Raw genomic sequence first — 18,914 nt, 5'->3', positions numbered from 1 at the left:
AAGGAAGCAAGCATAATAAATGCTGTCACCAGGTGCCACTGGTAGAGAGTTAAGTCCTTGCTTTGAACTGCAGTATCCCTGGAGAAATGTACAGTGTCCATCTCTGACACTGATTGAGATTAAGGAGGCTGGGGCCATGGCGGTTGGGGAAAAAGGTCCCCAGTGTCTTCCTTCTTGAGGGCTTGCCGGAGGATTAGCCAGAGATTGGCAGATGGTGAATTTTAGATGCAAAGTCCCTTATTTCTCTCGTCCCTGGAAGTGGGTGAAGATGCACACTTAATAATCCAGGGAATAATCTAGCCCTGGGAAAACCTGTGCTGCCTCTGCGATCTCCTCTCCTTCTCCTGGGCTGTCCCCCTCCATGGTTTCTTCTCCTCCTTCTGTCTTCAGAAAAAAGGCTTTTTCATCAGCCCCGACACCTCGTATTGAATGTCAGTCAAGGAGTCAGATGTGCGGCATTTGAAGTACCAACTCCTAACCAGGGAATAAGAAGTTCTTGGCTTTGATAAAGACCCCAGAGTCAGTGATGAAATGGGGGCCATGTTTTGGGGGGAAGGGCCCCCTAAGAAAGCCCCTCCAGGGCAGTCCCTCCCCACCATGGCCTCCTTCCCCTGAAATCGCGACCTCGCTGGAAACCAGGTTTGCAGGTGGACGCAGGATTTGGGGGAACTCTCACTGTGCCTGGGCCCAGGAGAGAGGACACCACGGGGCCTTGTCCTCGGGCTGGCGCCATTACCCCATAGGATGTGGCCTGAGTGTGCGCTGCTGCTGCTGCTTACAAGACGGCGACGGCTCTTGACCACAACCACTCGCTCCCTGGGCCGTTTCTTCTAAAAGGGAACTGACATTTCCTAGCAGGCTGGTTGGTTCTTTCAAACAGGTACAGATTCAGGTAGGGGTGCCCTCAGGGACTACTGGTGAGATCGGACTAGGGGCTCTGCCACCACCAGAACTGTTCCAGCCACGGGGGCAGCTTCCTCCGAGCCCCAAGCCCCGGAGAGGAGAGCGCCTGAGGCTGCGCGGGGCCTCCAGGGCAGGTGGGGAGAGACAGGCAGCGGCCATGGTGGCGGCTTCCAGATTCTTCTATCAAAGGCCAGAGGCTGAGGGCCACACGAGCATGGAGTCAGTAGGGCCCTCCCACTGCCCTGTGGACACCAGGGCTCAGGGAAGGGCTCCCAGCCCCTTCTCCTTCAAGGCCATGCTGGCAGGAGGGAAGGGACTGGTTTCACTGCATAACACTGTGTGTTCGTGTGTGTGTGTGTGTGTGTGTGTGTGTGTGTGTGTGTGTGTGTGTGTGTGTGGCAGGTTTGGGGGCTAGGGGAGCAGTCACACTGTGTCATCTGCCCTCCCCCTCCCCCGGCACAGGGATGGGCTGGCTGTCCTGGGGCCGCACTGGGTGTGCCGTGGGAAGGCCTGGCCTGCCTGGCAGGGAGCCCCTCCCCGCAGCTCGGGGGCCTGCCTGATCCCTTCCTTACTGGGACTTCCCTTGGACCTAGTCCCTCTCAAACTCTGCCAGGGGCAGCCTTCCCAGCCAAGAACCCCAGGCTGTGTGCCGCCTCCTCCGCATCTCCACGGCTCCCACACCAAACGGCCAGAGCAGGTGCCACTCACGGATCCGGTCACACTCAGAGAGGCCACTGCAACATCACCTTCCCAATTCCCCGTCCAGGCAGCAAGTGCTTCCAGGAAGCCAGTAGCCCCTCCCCAAAGTGGGCTCCCAAAACCAACACACTTTTTTCAAAACTAGTTTTTCAGAAATCACCCTACTGCATGAAAAAACATTTTCTTCCAGTCACTTGGTCAGGGTGATGACCCAGAAGTCTTCTTTCTGGGTCTTTGCTTCTTATGAAAGTGCATTCTAGACTGTTCTATCAGAGGGAAGAAGAGCTGCCTCATCTCCGCCCGGCACTCCAACATTGCTCCAGGATACCAGCTTCTGCTGCCTGTCGGCTAGTAATTCGGGGAATCACTGAGTGTGAGACTGAGCGGGGTCCTTAGAGATCATTGACTTCATTTCTCAGATGGGGAAACTGAGGCCCAGGGAGAGGAAGGGACTTGCTCTCTGGAGTACAATCCCAAATCACCAGAAGGCACGGGACTCCAGAGATCTCCTCCAAACCTACTGATGTCCTGCAGCATGCAAGTCCCCAAGCATCTTCCGAATCGGCAAAGGACAATACAATTAGGTCAACTCTGACTGCCAGGTGTGGCAGGGACGGGAGAGGGGATGAAGGGGACACAAAATGGATAAATTCCACTGAAGCAGCAAGAGCAGGGTTTCTCAGACTTTCCTTCCACAACTTTTAATTTTGCCAAAAAGACATTAAAAGTTAACAACCACTATCAACATGCCCAATCATTTTATAAAAGAAAGGAGGCTTAATACATCAGAAAGACCTAATCTTAGAATAAGGGACAGTTCTACCCAAGAAAAGATAGTTTGGCAACCTTGGCTGATAGGCACACACACACACACATCACGCAATAACAACACCTTATTGTTCCAGTTTCTCAGGGGACCACAGACCTTCATTTGGGACCTGTGACCAGTCAGGTTTCCCCCAGATCCTGTCCACGTGGCTGACCCCATTCTTTTGACCGAGGATGCATATCTATTTGTGATCCAGATCCAGCTTCACCTTCTCCAGCCTCTTTCCCATAGGAGTGAGGGACACAGCTGGGGAGGATAAAATGAAGAGAGTAGGGTCCCTGCTCAAATCCTCTGCTCCTCGGTCCAGACTGGGGATGGGATGTGGTGGCCTGGGGCTCACCACCTGCTGTAGAAGAGGAGTTGGTCACCTCACCTGCCAGCTCTGGGCCCCACCCCCATGCCAGAGGTCTGGGCTGCCTTGCAAACACTTCCACAAGTTCAGGTGCTTCAGGACACAAAAGAGAAAGCTGCCAGGCAATTTTTAGAATTCTGTTCAGTACACCACCGTCTTCAAGCACTTAGTGGGTGCCAACTGTGTGCAGGACAGAAAGATGGAACTAAAGGTTCTGATCCCTTTTAATTGGAAATTTATAATCTAAGTAGGTGACATAATATTTTAAAGGGCTTTTGGCTTCTCTACAATCACTAGGCAAATAAGTAGTTTGTGCAATGTTTTTTGAGTATTCAAAAAAGGAGACACCTCTGAGCTGGTAAAAGCCTCTAAGCCTTTGCCGGACACTTCCCCACTCTGAGCTGGCCTCGCCTTCCCCTCTTCACTGTTGCCCACCCAGTTCTGCTCATTTGTCACTGCCTGCATGACAGAAGCTAGTGGTCGAGACTCTCACTCAACAGAGAACCTCGCTGTGACAGATGGAATCCGTGAGGGGACTGGAAGGACAGAGTTTGTGGTTGTCTGTCACTCATTCTTTCCTGCCCTCTGCTCCAGCCCGGGGCTGAGAGGTGCCGCAGGCCAGCTCAGGCTCCTGTCTGTGAAATGGAGCTCCCGGGAGGCCTGAGAGGGCACCGAAGTGCCCTGGATGGGTGCTCCCTTCAAATATCACACCCATTCCTGGTTGGTTTCTGTTTTGATTTCCTGATCTCCTGGATTAAAATGCAGGTCTCCTCATTGTACTGTAAACATCTAATCACTTACTGCCTCAAGAAAGGGCACTAAATAGGGACCCAGGCCTGTCAAGTAGGGGAGATGAGAAGGAGGGCCCATGGGCAAATGTGCTGAGACTCCCCGATCCCAAGAGGACCCATACCCCAGCCCCCTGCACTCCTACCTACATGCTTCCCAGGGGTACACGGGGGCTTCTCAGGGCCTGGAGTGAAGGCTTAAGCTGATGCCCAGTCTTTTTCCTCCTGTGGGCCAGAATCTCTTTTAGGTCTGGAAGGGGATGGCTATTCCAGCTGAGCTCCAGCCAGGACCACCTGGGAGCATTAGTCCCTGAAGGCAAAAAAGCCCAGGTCAGTGAGCAGAGCAGTGGCCGGGATCCTGAATTCATCACCGGATCCTGTTCTGGGTGGCCCCCACCCCGGAAGAGCCCCTGTCTTAGGGACTGGAGTGCTTGAGGGGCTCCTCACAGGGGTCAGCAGGACCCTTGTATTCATTATGTCAGGCAGGAGGCAGAAAGCCAGGGCTCTCCCAACCCTGGGGCCTAGCCCAGGCAGCCCCTTGCAGGCCCAAGGCTCTGGAGACCCAAGTTCCAGGCCCAGCTCCCATGGCCTTAGGTAAGGCACTTCCTCTTTCTGGGCCTCCGTTTCCTTGTCATCATATTAGGCGATTGGGTGAAGTCTGTGATGGCCAAATTTTTTCCAAGAGTGGAAAATATTAACAGACCCTCAAATTATCAAACACATGTCCTCAGCAACTCCGCCACTCAGTACGGCGTCCAGCCGCTTGGCAGTCACGGATTCCCCAGCAACATCTCGATGCCTCTGTCCCCCCCCTCACCTCCAACCCACCAGCTAATCCTGTGGCTCCAACTGTTCCGGTCTCCACTGCCCGCTCCACCCTGGCCCCAGCCCTCTTTCCCTGCCACCACAGGGGCCTCCCTGCAGGTTTCTCTGCTTCTGTTCCACCTGCAGTCTGTCCTCACTACTGCCCAAATCTAAATCAGGCCATCGCTCCATGCAAACCCCACCTGTGCCCCCCCTACCAACTCAGAGCACCCTTCAAAGTCTACCCCCTGCCCCCACCAGCCTTTTCCTACCCTCTTCTCCCACACTCTGCTCCAGCCTCACTGGCCTCACCAACCACACCCCCCCCCCCGCCCCCCAGGGACTTGACTCACTCTCCCCACTTCCTTCAGGCCTCAGCTAAACACCATCTTCCTGGAGTGGTCTTCTCAGACCACCTGCTCCAGAACAGCCCCAGAATACCCCTAACCTTGATTTTCCGTCCTCTTCTGGGAAGGTCAGCTGCAAGCCAGCAGGGGCTTGGTTTAAGGCTGGGCCCCCACCTCCACCTAATAGTGCAGGTACTATCTGTTGAACGAAACTTGAATGAATGGAGGGGGAAAAGTGTCTGTGCCCAGAGTCCTGGGCAGTCTGCATTTTCTTTCTCCCCAGCAGGGATTTTCAACAGGTAGACAGAGCCTGCTTGCCAAGATCCTCACACTCCTATTCCAGGGGGCTGACATCTAAGTGACCCGATCCTAGCCCCTGAGTGTGGGGTGGGAGACATTTCCCCATCTGTCTGGACAGCCATCTCTTGCCAGCAAGAAGGAGGGGGCTTTGGGAGCCAGGTGGAGAGATGAGCTCAGCTGAGGACTCAGGACCCAGGCTGGGGGGCCTCTGAGGGCAGTCTGGGGGTGACGGGTCATAGATGATTGCTCCTCGTCACCTTCGCGCACTGGAACACAAGTAGATGTGCAGCCTGGGGAACAGAGGGTGCAGGGGTCTGAGGACTGCCTTCTAGTATATAAGATTCAAGAAGGATTGGGCTCCTCTGAACAGTTTCTTATGGTAGAAGTTAGGGGGAGGAAGATGGCATCTCAGGTTCAGGGATTCCTTTCTCAAGTATCTGCTTGTCAGAAACACTGCCACAGTGGTGGCAAGCTCTCCATCACTGGAGGGATACAAGTGCCTTTCAGGAATGTTGTTAAAGGGACTCCTGTACTGGGTGCAAGGTTACATGAGATATTATCTAGGAAATCTTCCAACCCCAAAGGTCCTCTTAAATAAAGCAATCTTTTTAGCAACAAACCAATATTCATCTAAGGATATGCCAGACACTGTTTTAAGCAGGCTTGAACTGGTGTATTAACCCTTAATATTAGATACTGACTTAAATAATTACCTTAAATATTAACTCATCCAATCCTCATAACAATCCTATGAAGTAGGTGTTATGATTACCCCAATTTGTAGATGAGGCAAAGGCCAGGTCTCTTGTCCAAGGTTAAACAGCTGACAAGCAGAGGGGCTACACTCAACAAATGATAACAATAGTACTACTAACTATTAAAAGTTTGCCCTATAATGTGCAAAAATTTTTATGCATTATCTCATTTAATCTTCAAAAGAAGTCTAAGAGGTAGTTACTATTACTTATCTTTATTTTATAGATAAACTGAGGTGCAGAGAGGTTAAGTAACTGGCCCAGTAATGAACAAAGAAAGGCAAGAGGAAGTGGGTAAGGTGAGGTCATCCCTGGGGGAAATATGGAAAGTAGATCAGGACCCTGGCCCCTCACCTCCCCTTCTTCCCTGGGAAACTCCTTCTATCTCCACCCATCAATACTGGGTGTGGTAGTGTGCCCCTGAGGGGGCCCCTTCCCCAACAGAATTTCCAGTTCCTCCAGGCGGATGGCATTTGTCTTTCCATTTTCAAGGGAAAGCATCCAGGCAGAACTTCCCAGATCTGGCAGCAACGGGGAGCGGGGAGGAAGGAGGCATTCAGATCCAGTTGCGCTTACAGGTCCCACTAGGCCACCCCTCCTGCTAGAGTGGGAGCCAGTCACCTCCAGCTGCCCCCCAATTTGGGACTGCACAAGATCAGCCCAACCGTCTGTTTTACACAGCAGAGAACTGAGGCCCTGGGAGCTGAGGTCACTGAGCTAGGCCAGACAGCAGCTGGGTTTCCACCACAGAAGTAGCCCGGGACTTTTAAACCAAAAAGCCGGGTCTGGCTTCCCCGGGGGCGCCCATCAACACTGGCACCCAGAAAGGTTCTAAGAGACTTTCCCAGGAATCTGCCTCTGAACTGAAGCCTTCTCAACCCACTGAATCTTCCCGGGACGCCGGCTGGGCTGGGCTGGGCTGGGCTGGGCTGGGCTGGGCTGGGCGGGGCGGGGGTATCTACTCCGCGGAGCGCAGCTCTGAGCAACGTCCAGAAGTCCGAGTTTGCGACGTGGGGTTGGGGGACATAAAATCAGACACTAGAGACCCCTCTCGAAAGCCAGTTCCCAAACCGGTTCGGGCTTCACGCATTCCAAGCTGCGCCTTCTCCCCGGGGGATCCCGAAGGCCACGCGAAGCTCGTGCGCTCTGGACCCTCCCCAAGCCCCAGGCTTCGCAAAGGCCGGTCCGAAGGTCACTGCCCTTAGATCCACTAGAAGGATGGGGGAGGGGACCCTGTGCTTCCTCGGTCTAGGTCAGTTGGTCAGCTTTTGGGCCGCAAGTGTCCAAAGATACGGGGACCCTGGTCCCCCGCCCCATGCCCGGCGGAGAGCCCAGACCCGAGGACGCGCGCTAGGGCGCAGGCAGGGCAGCGGGTGAGGGAGGCTGGCGGGGTCCCGGCCGCGAGTAACTGCATCTAAAGTTCAGGCGGGACAGGAGCCGGGGACCGGGGAGGCCTGGGGAGGAGGGGAGGCGGGTGAGGGGTGAGGGCGCGTCCGCACAACCCCACCGCGCGGGCTCTGACCAGTAGAGACGCCGTTCTGGCACCCGCCCGCCTAGCCCGCAAAAGTGCCGGCTGGTTTTCCCGCGAGCGACGTCAGGGCTTAAAATTTTAGCCAAGTCTCCAGGTCCTGAAAAGGTATCAGGGCCGCTCCTTTTTGCGCAGAACCGGGGACTGGCCTTGGCCGTGGCCAGGGGTTCGGTCTCAGCCCGACACCCCTAGGTCCCGCTTCTGGGGCTCCTCCGGGAGCTCCGAGCACTCCCGGGGAAGGGGAGGGGCAAGGGAGCGGGAGGGACGCGGGCCCAGCAGGACCCGGGGGCACCGAGGGAGGAGGGGCGCCGGCCCCGGACTTACCCCGCGGGGTCCGCGCGCGCGGGCGCCCCGGCCCGTCGGATCATGCCGCCGGCAGCTCCGGGACGGTGAATGCTGGGGCTCAGGCGCCGGGCGGCGCGGGCCGCCGGGCCCCAGGCGCCCGCATGCCCCTGGCGCTGCCCTGGGGAAGGGCCCGGGCGGGCACTGCCGCCAGCCCCGCGCCGAGTCGGGAAGCCGCCGCCGCCGCCCCCGCCGCTGCCGCCCCCGCCGCCGCGCTCTGGGGCGCTCGCTCCCTTTTACTTCCTGTATCGGAGCGAGCGGGGCTTTCAGGAAGAGGCTGGCCTTGGTGGTCAAGAGTTTTTTGTCAAAAGCCTTTCGGCGGCGGCTTGAGGCCCGGAGCCCCTTTGGGGCACACGGAAGCCCCGGCGGCCGCGCCCCCGGGGCCGGGCTTGGCGGCAGGCGGTGTTGGGCCGAGGCGCCGGGAGCGGGCGCCCAGCGCAGGGGTGCTGCCTCCGCCGCTCCGGCTGCTCCCGGAGACCCGGGAGAAAAACTTAGAAAAGTTCCAACTTGGCCAGGAGTCGCGTGGGAAGGAAGGAGCTCCTACGGCTGCCGACTGGCAGGTGGGGAGGCCAAGAGCTCTATGCAGGGCACTCTCCCGCCTTACCTCCTGCCTGAAAGAGCCGCAAAATAGCCCAGCTGCAACCTCAGACCAGAGGCAGGGCGCCTCCTCCACATCTCTGTTAGGTGGCCACGCTGCCTCCTCTTGAATGCCGCCACTGACAGTGAACTCACTATCTAGCAAGGAAGTCTTTATCCAACAAGCTAGGCATCGAATTCCTCTATTCTGGGTACCACACCTAGATGAGAGCAAAGGGAGAAAGCCAGTCAGCTTGCACAATTACCACATCTACAGCAACTCTGGTGGGGCCTGAAGACCTCTCTTCTAAATCCCCGGGCCCTCAAAAATGCCTCCTCAGCCAGGGCTGCCCTCAGAGCATTTCACAGTGACTGCTCAGGACTGGACTCTACAGGGTGACCTCTGTCTAGTGCAGGGTTTCTCAGCCTTGGCACTATTGGTGTTTGGGGCCAGACGATGGTTTGTTGTTGGAGCTGTCCCGTGCATTGTAGGATGTTTAGCATCATCCATGGCCTCTATCCACTAGATGCCCTCTCCTTGTAACAACCAAAAATGTCTCCAGACAGTGCCAAATTCCCCTGCGGGCCAAACTCATCCCAGTTGAGACCCACTTGTCCAACACCTTTATTTCCAGATAAGGAAACTGAAACTTAAAGAGCAGAGGTAACTTGCCCGAGGACACGCAGCAAATTGAGGTGCAGGCAGGACTGAAGTCCAGAGCTCTGGTAAAAGCATCCGGAGGCCCCTTTGCCCTCTGTACCTCTGCTTGCTCATCTGTAAAAGTGATGAGTATAAATGAGATGACACTCCAGAGTGCCATTAGGCCACTCCCAGGCCTCCCTGGATCTCAGGGAGAGTATCTATCCAACTCTGGCACCTAAAACAGTCTTTCAGGTCCTTCTAGGCTGATCTGAACTGTGGATAATCTCATTTTTCCCAGTTACACCTTACCAGGCCCAGTGATGAGCATGTGACCAAGGCTGGGCCAATAAGATCCCTCCTTGAGACTTTTGTTGGCAATGTCAGTGAATTCCAGCAGTCTGCCCCCAATCCCAAGCCAGCGTTAAGCTGGGGGAGTATAAACTTGGGGCAGCCCAATAGCCACCTGGGCCACCATGTACTCAAGAAGACAGCCAAGATGGAGGAAAGCAATGCAGAGACAGACTATGTCCTAGTGACATCCTTCGAGGCCTAGATTCTGATATGCTTAAAGCCAGCTGCACCATTAGTTACGAGAACACATCCAGTCCTTTGTATTTTCTTTTCCCTTTTTAAAAGCTCAAGCACAGTCTGAGTCAGGTTTCTGCTAGTTTTCATCCAGAGAGTCCAGGCTGTCCATCGTTGCAGCCCCTCCCTCTGCCTTCCACTCTTCCCTAGGGTCTGGAGGATGGCCAGCTATGGCAGGGCTGTAGGGATGAAGAGGTAAACCCTTCAACCTATTGCCCCCAAATAGTACAGTCTGGCTTGCCTCTCTGGGGGCCTCATTGAGTGGCTCTTACCTCCCCATGCTTCTCAGCCTTCCCCTCCCTCCACACAGGGGAGAGCAAATAGACTCAGTCTGATGACTGAGGGGGAGAATTATGGGCATTTTTAGGGGAGGGTCACCTTTAGGAGGTCAACTCCAAGCCTTGCCGGAGTTTCTAGGGACTATTAGTGAAGAAAAAAATCTCATCGCATAGTTTTGTTTTTCAAAACTCCCCCAAACCTTGCTCTGAATTGGATGAGAGCCTTTGAGGAAACAGAGGATGCTCTTTCAAAGGAACTTTTCCTACAATATAGAGTAGTCAGTGGGAGTAGGGACTTGTGTCAGGCTGCCAGGGTTCAGCTCCCAACTCAGCCTCTTAGTGGCTGTGCAACCTTAGGCAAGCTACTGCACCTCTCTGTGCCTCGGTTTCCTCATCTGTGAGATGGGATAATAATAGTAGGCACTACCTCATAAGGATTCTGTGAATGTTGCATGAGCTAATGTAGGTAGGGGAGTTAGAACAGGGCCTGGCATGTAGTAAGGCTCAGTAAGTATGAGCTATTATTTGTGCTATGACTAAGCGCAAATGTATCAGTCAGATCTCACAGGAAATAAATGGCACCTGTGAGTAGGATAATTTGAAAGATGTTTAATAAATGTGTGGTGGGGAAATACAAGGGAGGGTGCTGCAACCCTCAGACCTAATATCTTCCTCAGCACAAAGCTAAGACCAGGGAGTGGTTCCCAGACCCAGGAGCAGAGAGTCCTGTCTGTAGCAAGCCCACCAGGGGAGAGGACCAAGGACCCTCAGTCCAGGGACGCAGCCAGGAAAATAAATACTCTGAATCTCCTCCCTCCCTCTGATCTCCAGCAGGCAATAGGCCCCCCAATTACCAAAGCCAGCTGGAAGCTAGAAGGTTTGGGAGCCTACTGGTCAGTCCCCACGGGTGTGGAGTCCCTATGGGTTAGCCTCCTGAGGTGCAGAGGAGGGCTGGAGTGGGCGAGGGGCAGGAGGGCAAAACTGTGGAATCAGACAAACTAGGCTCCGAGCCTACTGGGCTTTTGGCTGGGAATCTTGGGCAGGTCAGCGCAGGTACCAGACGTGTGAGTGAAGCCATCTTGGACCCTCCAGACCAGCCCATCTGCTAGCTAAATATCATGTAGTGACCACAATGTCACATGGAGCAGGAGAGTCACTGGACAAGCCCTGCCTGAATTCCTGACTGGTAAAATTGTGAAATATAATAAAATGGTTGCTATTTGGGATATTTTGTTTTGCAACAACAGTTACAGAAAATAGCTCTTTCTGTGGCCTTTGCTATCGTTCTCTGATCTCCCCCAAAGCTCCCACATCTCCATTCCCTGTTACTTTGGAGAAATCTTTCGGAAGGGTGGGGGGAGGGGTGTGGAGCTTAACTACTGCAAAATCAGTCAGTATCCTCAGGGTCAGCCAGGAATGAAATGTTGCACCAACTGGGTAGGGGCTGGGGTGCCCTGGGAACCAAGCTCTGGAAAAGCAGCAGCCTCTTCTCAGTTCTCACCATCAGACGCCCAGCAGGAATGAGCGCCTGGGCATACAAGGCCTTATAATGAAAAAAGAAAAAACTGGAACTGGGAATCTGGCTTTTTATAGGACTGTTTCAGATTTCTGAAACATACCGGCTAAAGAAGGATTTCTCAGGGCCCAGTTACCTTGGCTGGGGTGCTGGCTTGTGCCCTGCCTGGGCCCTCCAGACCTGCATCCACCCTGAGACTCCACATGGCAGGGAGATAAATCTGACACAGGCGTAGGTGTGCCTGGCGGAACCCAGAGGTGTGCAGGGATTCTCCGGGTTCTCCAAGGAATGGGACCCTGACAGACAGGCTCTGGGTCTCTCTCCTAAAACCCAGCAGGGTGTCTTTAGCCCCCTTCTCTGGGATGCTGCCGCATGGTCCTCTCTCTGCAGGACTCCGTCTTTCTTCCCTCTTCTCTGCAGACAGACCACCTACAACCCCCAGGTTTCAATGTCTCATTCACAGCTGTGTAGAGACTGACCAGCATCCTGCAGTGCCAATTCCTCATTCTCTGGAGAGGGAGAATCTGATTGACCCACCTTGGCTATGAAGGGTAGGCAGTCTCAAAGAGGGGGTGCTCGTGAGCTGAGGAGACACCCCCAAAAGCTTTTAAAGCAGCCCGCAACCTGGATTACTGTGCAGCTCCTTGTCTGTTGTCCTGTTTTCCCTCAGCCAGCTCCCCCTGTGACCCCCCACACCCACCATCCATCGCTGTGGCAGAAACTGAAGCCTTCCAAAATCTTTCCCAGGGAAACTCTCTGCTGCCCAGTCAGCTGCATTTGTTCATCTGACTCCAAGGTCTGTCTCTGAAGCCTGTCTGCTCCCACTGAAGTGCCCTCTTAACCTGCACTTGTTACATATTTCTAGACACTCTAATGTTCTCATGCCTCTGCTATCCTTAGCATGACTGCAGGCTCCCTAGGAGCTGGGACTACACCCTTTAAAAATTTTTTTCTCTCCGCCCCAACCCCCCAATATCCAGTGGAGGGCCTGCAAACAGCAGGCACTTAATAAGCTCTTGTTGGCTAAATAAAAATGACTTGTAACCCAGGAGAAAGTCTAATCTATTTCTGAGTCTTGTGTCATTGTTTGGATTGTCCCTGTGTTGCGCTGTCAGAAGATGGGCTAAAATGAGGGCCAAGAATTCCTTGATCCATACAGTTTATAGAGTTATGACACCAGCGAGGCTCTAGGGGGACATGGAAGTTCTGTCCTTGAGGAGTTTCCGTGCTAGTGGGATGAGACATGCCATAAAAGGATGCTCTTGGGTTTAAGTGATGGAAAACCAGGACCTTAAGAGGACTGAGTACAAAGGAAATGGATTGTCCCATATAACTCAAAGCCTAGAGATAAGAAAGTGTATCAATTATCTATTGCTTTGTAACAAATTACCCCTAATTTATTGGCTTAACACAGCACATTTATTATCTCACAATCTCTCTGAATTGGGAGTCCTTGATGGTTGCCTCTGCTTCAAGGGCTCTCACAAGCCTGTAGTCAAGTTGTTGGCCAGGGCTGGGGTGTCATCTGAAGGGTCGGCTAGGGAAGGATCTGCTTACAAACTCACATGGTTGTTGGTCGGATTCAGTTCCTTGAAGGGCCTCAGTTTCTTGCTGGCTGGAGGCTATCTCCAATGCCTTGCCACGTGGAAATGCCCAACATGGCCACTTGTTTCATCAAAGTGTGCAAGCTGAGAAGGCAGTAGATTCTGCTAGCAAGACAGAAGTTACAGCCTTGTATAACCTAATCACAGAAGTGACATCCCGTCACCATTGTCCTATTCTGTGAGAAACAAGTCACAAGTACTCCCTACACTCAATGGGAGGGGATCAAGCAAAGGTGTGACAACTAGGAGGCAGGGCTCACTGGGCACCAGCTTAGATGCTGCCTAGTAAAGGGACCCAACATTGCCATCAGTCACTCCGGTTTGGTCCCTCTTTCTGCTTGGACCTTCTCAGCATTGACTTCAACCTTAAACTGGTTCTCCTATGGTTCTAAGACAGCTTCCAATGGCAACTGAGATCATGCCTTGCAAGGGCATCCTGCAAGAGAGGGGAAAAATCCTTTCTCCTAAGCATGCAACAGAAGTCCTTGTAGTGTGATTGGCCAACTTAGGTCACATGTCTGGTCCAGGTACCAGGAGAATATCACATACCAATTGGCCTAGGTTAATTCAGGTCCACACTTGGTCCTGGGCTTGGAGGTGACCTTCCCCCAGATCATGCTGGGGAGGGGCTGAAACCTGATCAGAATTAAGGTTCTGTTGGCAGGGAAGAAAAGAATGGATGTTGGGTAGATAACCAGCAGTGTCAATGACATCTGTATAGAAATGACCAGGAAAACAAGGCCACTGAGTGAACATTTGGGGTTGATTGATATATTCATTATCTTGATTGTGGTGATGGCTTAATGCGTATTTACATACATCAAGGTATCAAATACACCCATTAAACACGTACAGTTATTGTGTGTCAATTATATTTCAAAAAAGTAATTCTAAAAATGTGCCATACCTTTAGTTGTTATGTTATGAAGAGTACAAAAAATTAAGCAAATATTCTTCCAGTTTGCAAAAAACTACTGTCTGATTCTGTAGAGGAGTTACTCATGTCATCAACGAATGAGTGAAATTCTGACTTACATCTTTATGGTTTTGCTTTGGTTGTACCCACGAGTGTAAACAAAATTGTGTTATTTACAACATTCTTGTCATTCATCTGTTGCAACCATAGGTTGGTTACAGACACAAGAGTTTGACAAAAAGCAGTGAAAGCATTCTGTGAGAATCAGTTGGACTTTATAGTAGAGTACTGCATATTTTATCATTTAAGAAAACAAGGCCATGAGTTATATGTATAATTCAAGTTGCTCTGACAATATGGTTCACAAAAGTTTGGCATGAAAGAGTCATTTTTCAAGATCATTTTCATTCCCTCCCCCTCAGTAAAAGAGGACCAGGGAGGACTAAAGGAGGAGGCAGTCCTTGGTGGGCCTTGAAGGACTCAGGCTCAGGCTGGGGGAGGCAGCTGGCTCAGGAACGGCTTTCGTTTGCCTGATTTGCATGTCCTTCCTCTTGGCAGCACGTGGAGTGAGGGAATGGAAAGAGGCTTTGAAACAGTGACCTTGGAGAAACAAATCCACATTTTTGACGAGAAGCCAGATGATTGAGCATTAACAGCTCATCATCTCTAAATTGGCTCATCTACCAGAAGGCAAGCCAGGAGGTGGAAGCTATTCTCTGGGAAGCAGAGCTCTTACTGTGTGCCATGTACTGCAACCCTACTATGTGTCAAGGTGGGGAAAGGGCTCCAAGGGCAAGGACAAATATGATGTGATTTCTGCTCCACCCCCAGGAACTCCTGATGTTTTGATAGGTAGTCTTTAATAACCATGTCTGATTCATTCATGTGTGTCCAGGCTGGGGACTCAGGACAGCTAAATAAATGGACTAAACCTGTGTGTATGGTATATTTGTTATCCATTGATGTATAACAAATTACCCCCAGATTTAACAGCTTTAAACAACAATAAACTTTTTTTTTTTTTTAAATCATATATAGTTTCCATGGGTCAGGAATTCAGAAGCAGCTTAACTGTTTGAGTCTGACTCAGGATCTCTCATGAGGTTGCAGTCAAGATGAAGCTAGGCAGCCATTTTGGGTTATGAGGCAGAAGCTATATCCTGAGGAAGACAGAGCCATAACAGAGAAAGAGGCTGGGTCACTGGCACTGTGGAGTTCCACAGCAGCCTGGACTCAGCACCTTCGTCTTCTACTGTGTGAGAGAGAAATCAAATCCTACCCTGTTTAAGTTACTGTTCTTTGGCGGTTCTCTGGAGGATGATTTCAACACGTAGGAATAAGGGAAGGGCATCCTAGCAGGAGGAGATAGCGGCATGAGTCAGCGCCCAGCGATAGGCCCAGAGGTAGACCCCTACTTACCTCTCAAGACAGTGACGAGGGGAAAACGAGTTACTGCTTAGGAAAGCTGCTGAAAGTGTCCACCGTTGAGCGGTGCTGTAGTTGCTCATGACAGCTAATCCTCCTCATTTGTCTTTTGCCTCAAGGGCAAGGACTGTATCTTAACTCCTCTGTATAGCGTGCTTTGCAAAAAAGATGTTTTTTTTTTTAATTGAAGTCTAGTTGATTTATAATGTATTAATTTCTGGTGTACAGCATAATAATTCACTTACATAAATATATTTTTTCTTTTTATATTCTTTTTCATGATAGGCCATTATAAGATACTCAGTACAGTTCCCTGTGCTATACAGTAGAATCTTGTTGTTTTATCTATTTCACATATAATATCTACAAATCCCAAACTCTCAACTTTTCCCTCTGCACCCCTTTCTGCCCTGGTAACAATAAGTAAGTTTGTTTTCTATGTCTGTGAATCTGTCTCTGTTTTGTAAGTAAGTTCATTTGTGCCAATTTTTTTTCAGATTCCTGATATCATACGGTATTTTTCTTTCTCTTTCTGGCTTACTTCACTTAGTATGATGATCTCCAGGTCCATCCTTGTCACTGCAAATGGCATTATTTTATTCTTTTATGGCTGAGTAGTATTCCACTGTATAAATACACCACAACTTCTTTATCCAGTCACCTTTCGATGGATATTTAGGGTTGCTTCCATGTCTTGGCTATTGTAGATGGTGCTGCTATGAACATTAGGGCACATGTATCTTTCTGAATTAGTTTCCTCTGGATATATGCCCAGGAGGGGGACTGCTGGGTCATAGGGTAAGTCTACTTTCAGTTTCAAAAAAGATGTTCTGTCACTATGTAGGAGTGAGGCTGTGATTTATCTCTATTTCACTTCTCCCTTTTGAGGATATTTACTTCCTCTGAAAATCAAGTGTGGTGTCCCCAAGGTTTCTTCCTCCTGGGAAAAACCAGAGTGGTTCATTAAAAATCATGGGGTGGCAACAAGCCGGTCAGTTTGAGAGGAAATCTGACCCAACACTGGTCTTCTTGGCCACAGTCCTAGCCTGGGCTTCTGCTGTCATCCCGGGTAAGCGACCACAGACAGCTGTACACTCTGCAGGAGGCTCCTGGGACCTCAGGTAAGAACCTTCCCCACTGCAGACTCCCTGTCTTCAGGAGCTGCTGTGCAGAGGGCTGGGTGCTGGGGGCACAGACACTCTGGCTGCTTCAGAACCACACAGTGCCCTTCCCCTCTCAGCTCCACTCTTGCCCTCTGTGTGACCTTGTGCAAGTTTCTTAGCCTCTCTGAGCCCAAGTTTCTTCTTCTGGAAGATAGGTGGAGGCATACTTACCTCACGGCTGCTTGTGAAGATGACATGGGGGTGGCTAGCAGTGTGTTGAGTAGCAGCCTTGTGACAAATGTCAGTTTCCTTTCATTGACTTTTTTTTTTTCCTTTATTGATTTTTATAAGTGCAGAATGGATGCCCAGCTCCGTGGGCTCTGCAGTGCCTTCCACCCTGGGCTCTCCCTCTGACAAGTATGCCAGGAGGTGTGTTTAAGGAAGTTTGGGCTCAGTTCAGCTGCTATTAATTAACGCTGCCATGGACAAGGTGATGTCGAGGACCAGAAAGGAAGGCATGTTGTCCCTTGTCTTTCAGGATTGTGGTCCACAGAAGCCTCAGATGCTGGCACTGCAGTGTGTGATCCTCACAGGGATCCTGGTCTAGGGCAGGGCCAGCTTCATGATTTGCAGGACCTAATGCCAAATGGAAGTGTACGACCCATTGCTGAAAAATATTGCAGATTTCAAGACAGCGACAGCAGAACATTAAACCAAGGACAAGACCCGTCTAAGTGAGACCCTCTAAGTGTGGGCTCTGCAAATGCACAGGTCATACGCCCAGAAACCTGGCTCTGGCCTGGGGTGACCGATCATCTTAGTTTGGCCTGGGCTGAGGGTTTCTCAGGACATGGGACTTTCAGCGCTACACCTGGAAGGCTCCAGCTTGGTTACAGCACCCCTAGCCTGCTCAGCCTCACAGTGAGCCTCGCTGGCCCTGTGGACCCTCAGCTGGGGAGAGAGATTGGGCTTGAAGCTGAGTATAACAGAGAAAAGTGGGAATTTATATCCAAGGAGCAGGGTGAGGGTCAGTGGATGGAAAATTACTAGGGAGAAACGTAAGGGTAAGGGTTAGGGTAGGTCTGACTAAACCAACCTAACAGGATTCCTACTGAAGGCAGGCCAGGGTGATCAGACATCACTTGGGGTCAGTGAAGGATGAAGAACCTGATCAGGTATCGAGGGTGATCGGTGTGGAGGATGGAGGATTCTGGCTAAACTGACTTAGTGGGATTCTTGCTAAAATTAGAAAATGCATCTATGTGTTTGTTGTTGCTTGGTTTGGTTTGTTCATTTATTCTGCCTGTTGGTTTTTTAAAAAAATATTCCACATATGAATGAAATCATATGGTATTTGTCTTTTTCTGTTTGATTTATTTCATGGAGCATAATACCCTCAAGAGCCATCTATGTTGTCACAAATGATAAGATTCTATCTTTTTTATGCCTGAGTAGTATTCCATTATATATATACACATATCCATATATATATTTCATTATATATATACGTATTCTATACACACACACACACACACACACACATCCCCATAGCTCCATATCTTGGCTGTTGTACATAATGCTGTGATGAACATAGAGGTGCATATATCTTTTTGAATTAGTGTTTTTGTATTCTTTGAATAAATACCCAGAAGTGGGATTGCTAGATTACATGGTAGTTCTATTCTTGATTTTTTGAGGAGTCTCCATACTGTTTTCCACAGTGACTGTACCAATTTACATTCCTACCGATAGTGTATGAGGGTTCCCTTTTCTCTACATCTTCACAGACACTTGTTATTTCTTGTCTTTATTTAAAAGGAGATACTGGGGGTTGAACCCAAAACCTTGTGCATGCTAAGCACGTGTTCTATCACTAAGCCATACCACCCATCAAGTTGCTGTTTTTCCATTTAAATTCTTCATTCTGTGTCAGTTTTTTTTTTTTTTAATGGTGGTACTGGGGATTGAACCCAGGACCTCATGCATGCTAAGCACACACTTTACCACTGAGCTCTACCCACCTCCCTTTCTTGCCTTTTGCTTTTCTCTAATAATCAGTGATGTTGACCCTTTTTTCATGTGCCTGTTGGCATCTATATATCTTCTTTGGAAAAATGTCTATTCAGGTACTCTGCCCATTTTTAAATTGGGTTGTTTTTTGTTGTTGAGTTGCATGAGTTCTTTACGTATTTTGGATATTAACCCCTTATTGGATACATGATTTGCAAATATCTTCTCCCATTCGGAAGGTTATGTTTTCATTTTATGAAAAGGTGGTTTCTTCTGCTGTGCAGAAGATTTGTAGCTTGATGTAGTCTCATTTGTTTATTTTTGCTTTTGTTTCCCTTGCCTGAGGATACATGTCTAGAAGGATATTGCTAAGACAGATGCCAAAGAGCATACTGCCTGTTTTGTTTTAGGGGTTTTATGGTTTCAGGTCTTACATTCAAGCCTTTAATCCACTTTGAGCTGATTTCTGTATATGGTGTGAGATAGTGGTCTAGTTTCTTTCTTTCTTTCTTTCTTTCTTTCTTTCTTTCTTTCTTTCTTTCTTTCTTTCTTTCTTTCTTTCTTTCTTTCCTTCTTTCTTTCTTTCCTTCTTTCTTTCTTTCCTTCTTTCT

General features: G+C 50.4%; 1 protein-coding gene across 1 annotated transcript in view; it reads right to left on the bottom strand.

The window, feature by feature from the left end:
* RIN3 (Ras and Rab interactor 3) overlaps positions 1–7,832 on the bottom strand; it is a 104,216-nt gene extending 96,384 nt beyond the window's left edge. The window contains exon 1 of the mRNA XM_031454222.2: positions 7,630–7,832. Coding sequence (XP_031310082.1) covers positions 7,630–7,673 — 44 coding nt within the window. The 5' untranslated portion in view covers positions 7,674–7,832. The remainder of the gene's footprint in view (positions 1–7,629) is intronic.
* Between the last annotated feature and the right edge of the window lie 11,082 nt (positions 7,833–18,914).

This window comes from Camelus dromedarius, chromosome 5, assembly GCF_036321535.1.
Source record: "Camelus dromedarius isolate mCamDro1 chromosome 5, mCamDro1.pat, whole genome shotgun sequence".
In the NCBI taxonomy this organism is placed as follows: domain Eukaryota; kingdom Metazoa; phylum Chordata; class Mammalia; order Artiodactyla; family Camelidae; genus Camelus; species Camelus dromedarius.
Note: the sequence above shows the minus strand (reverse complement) of the source record. Positions and strands in the feature narration are given on the sequence as shown.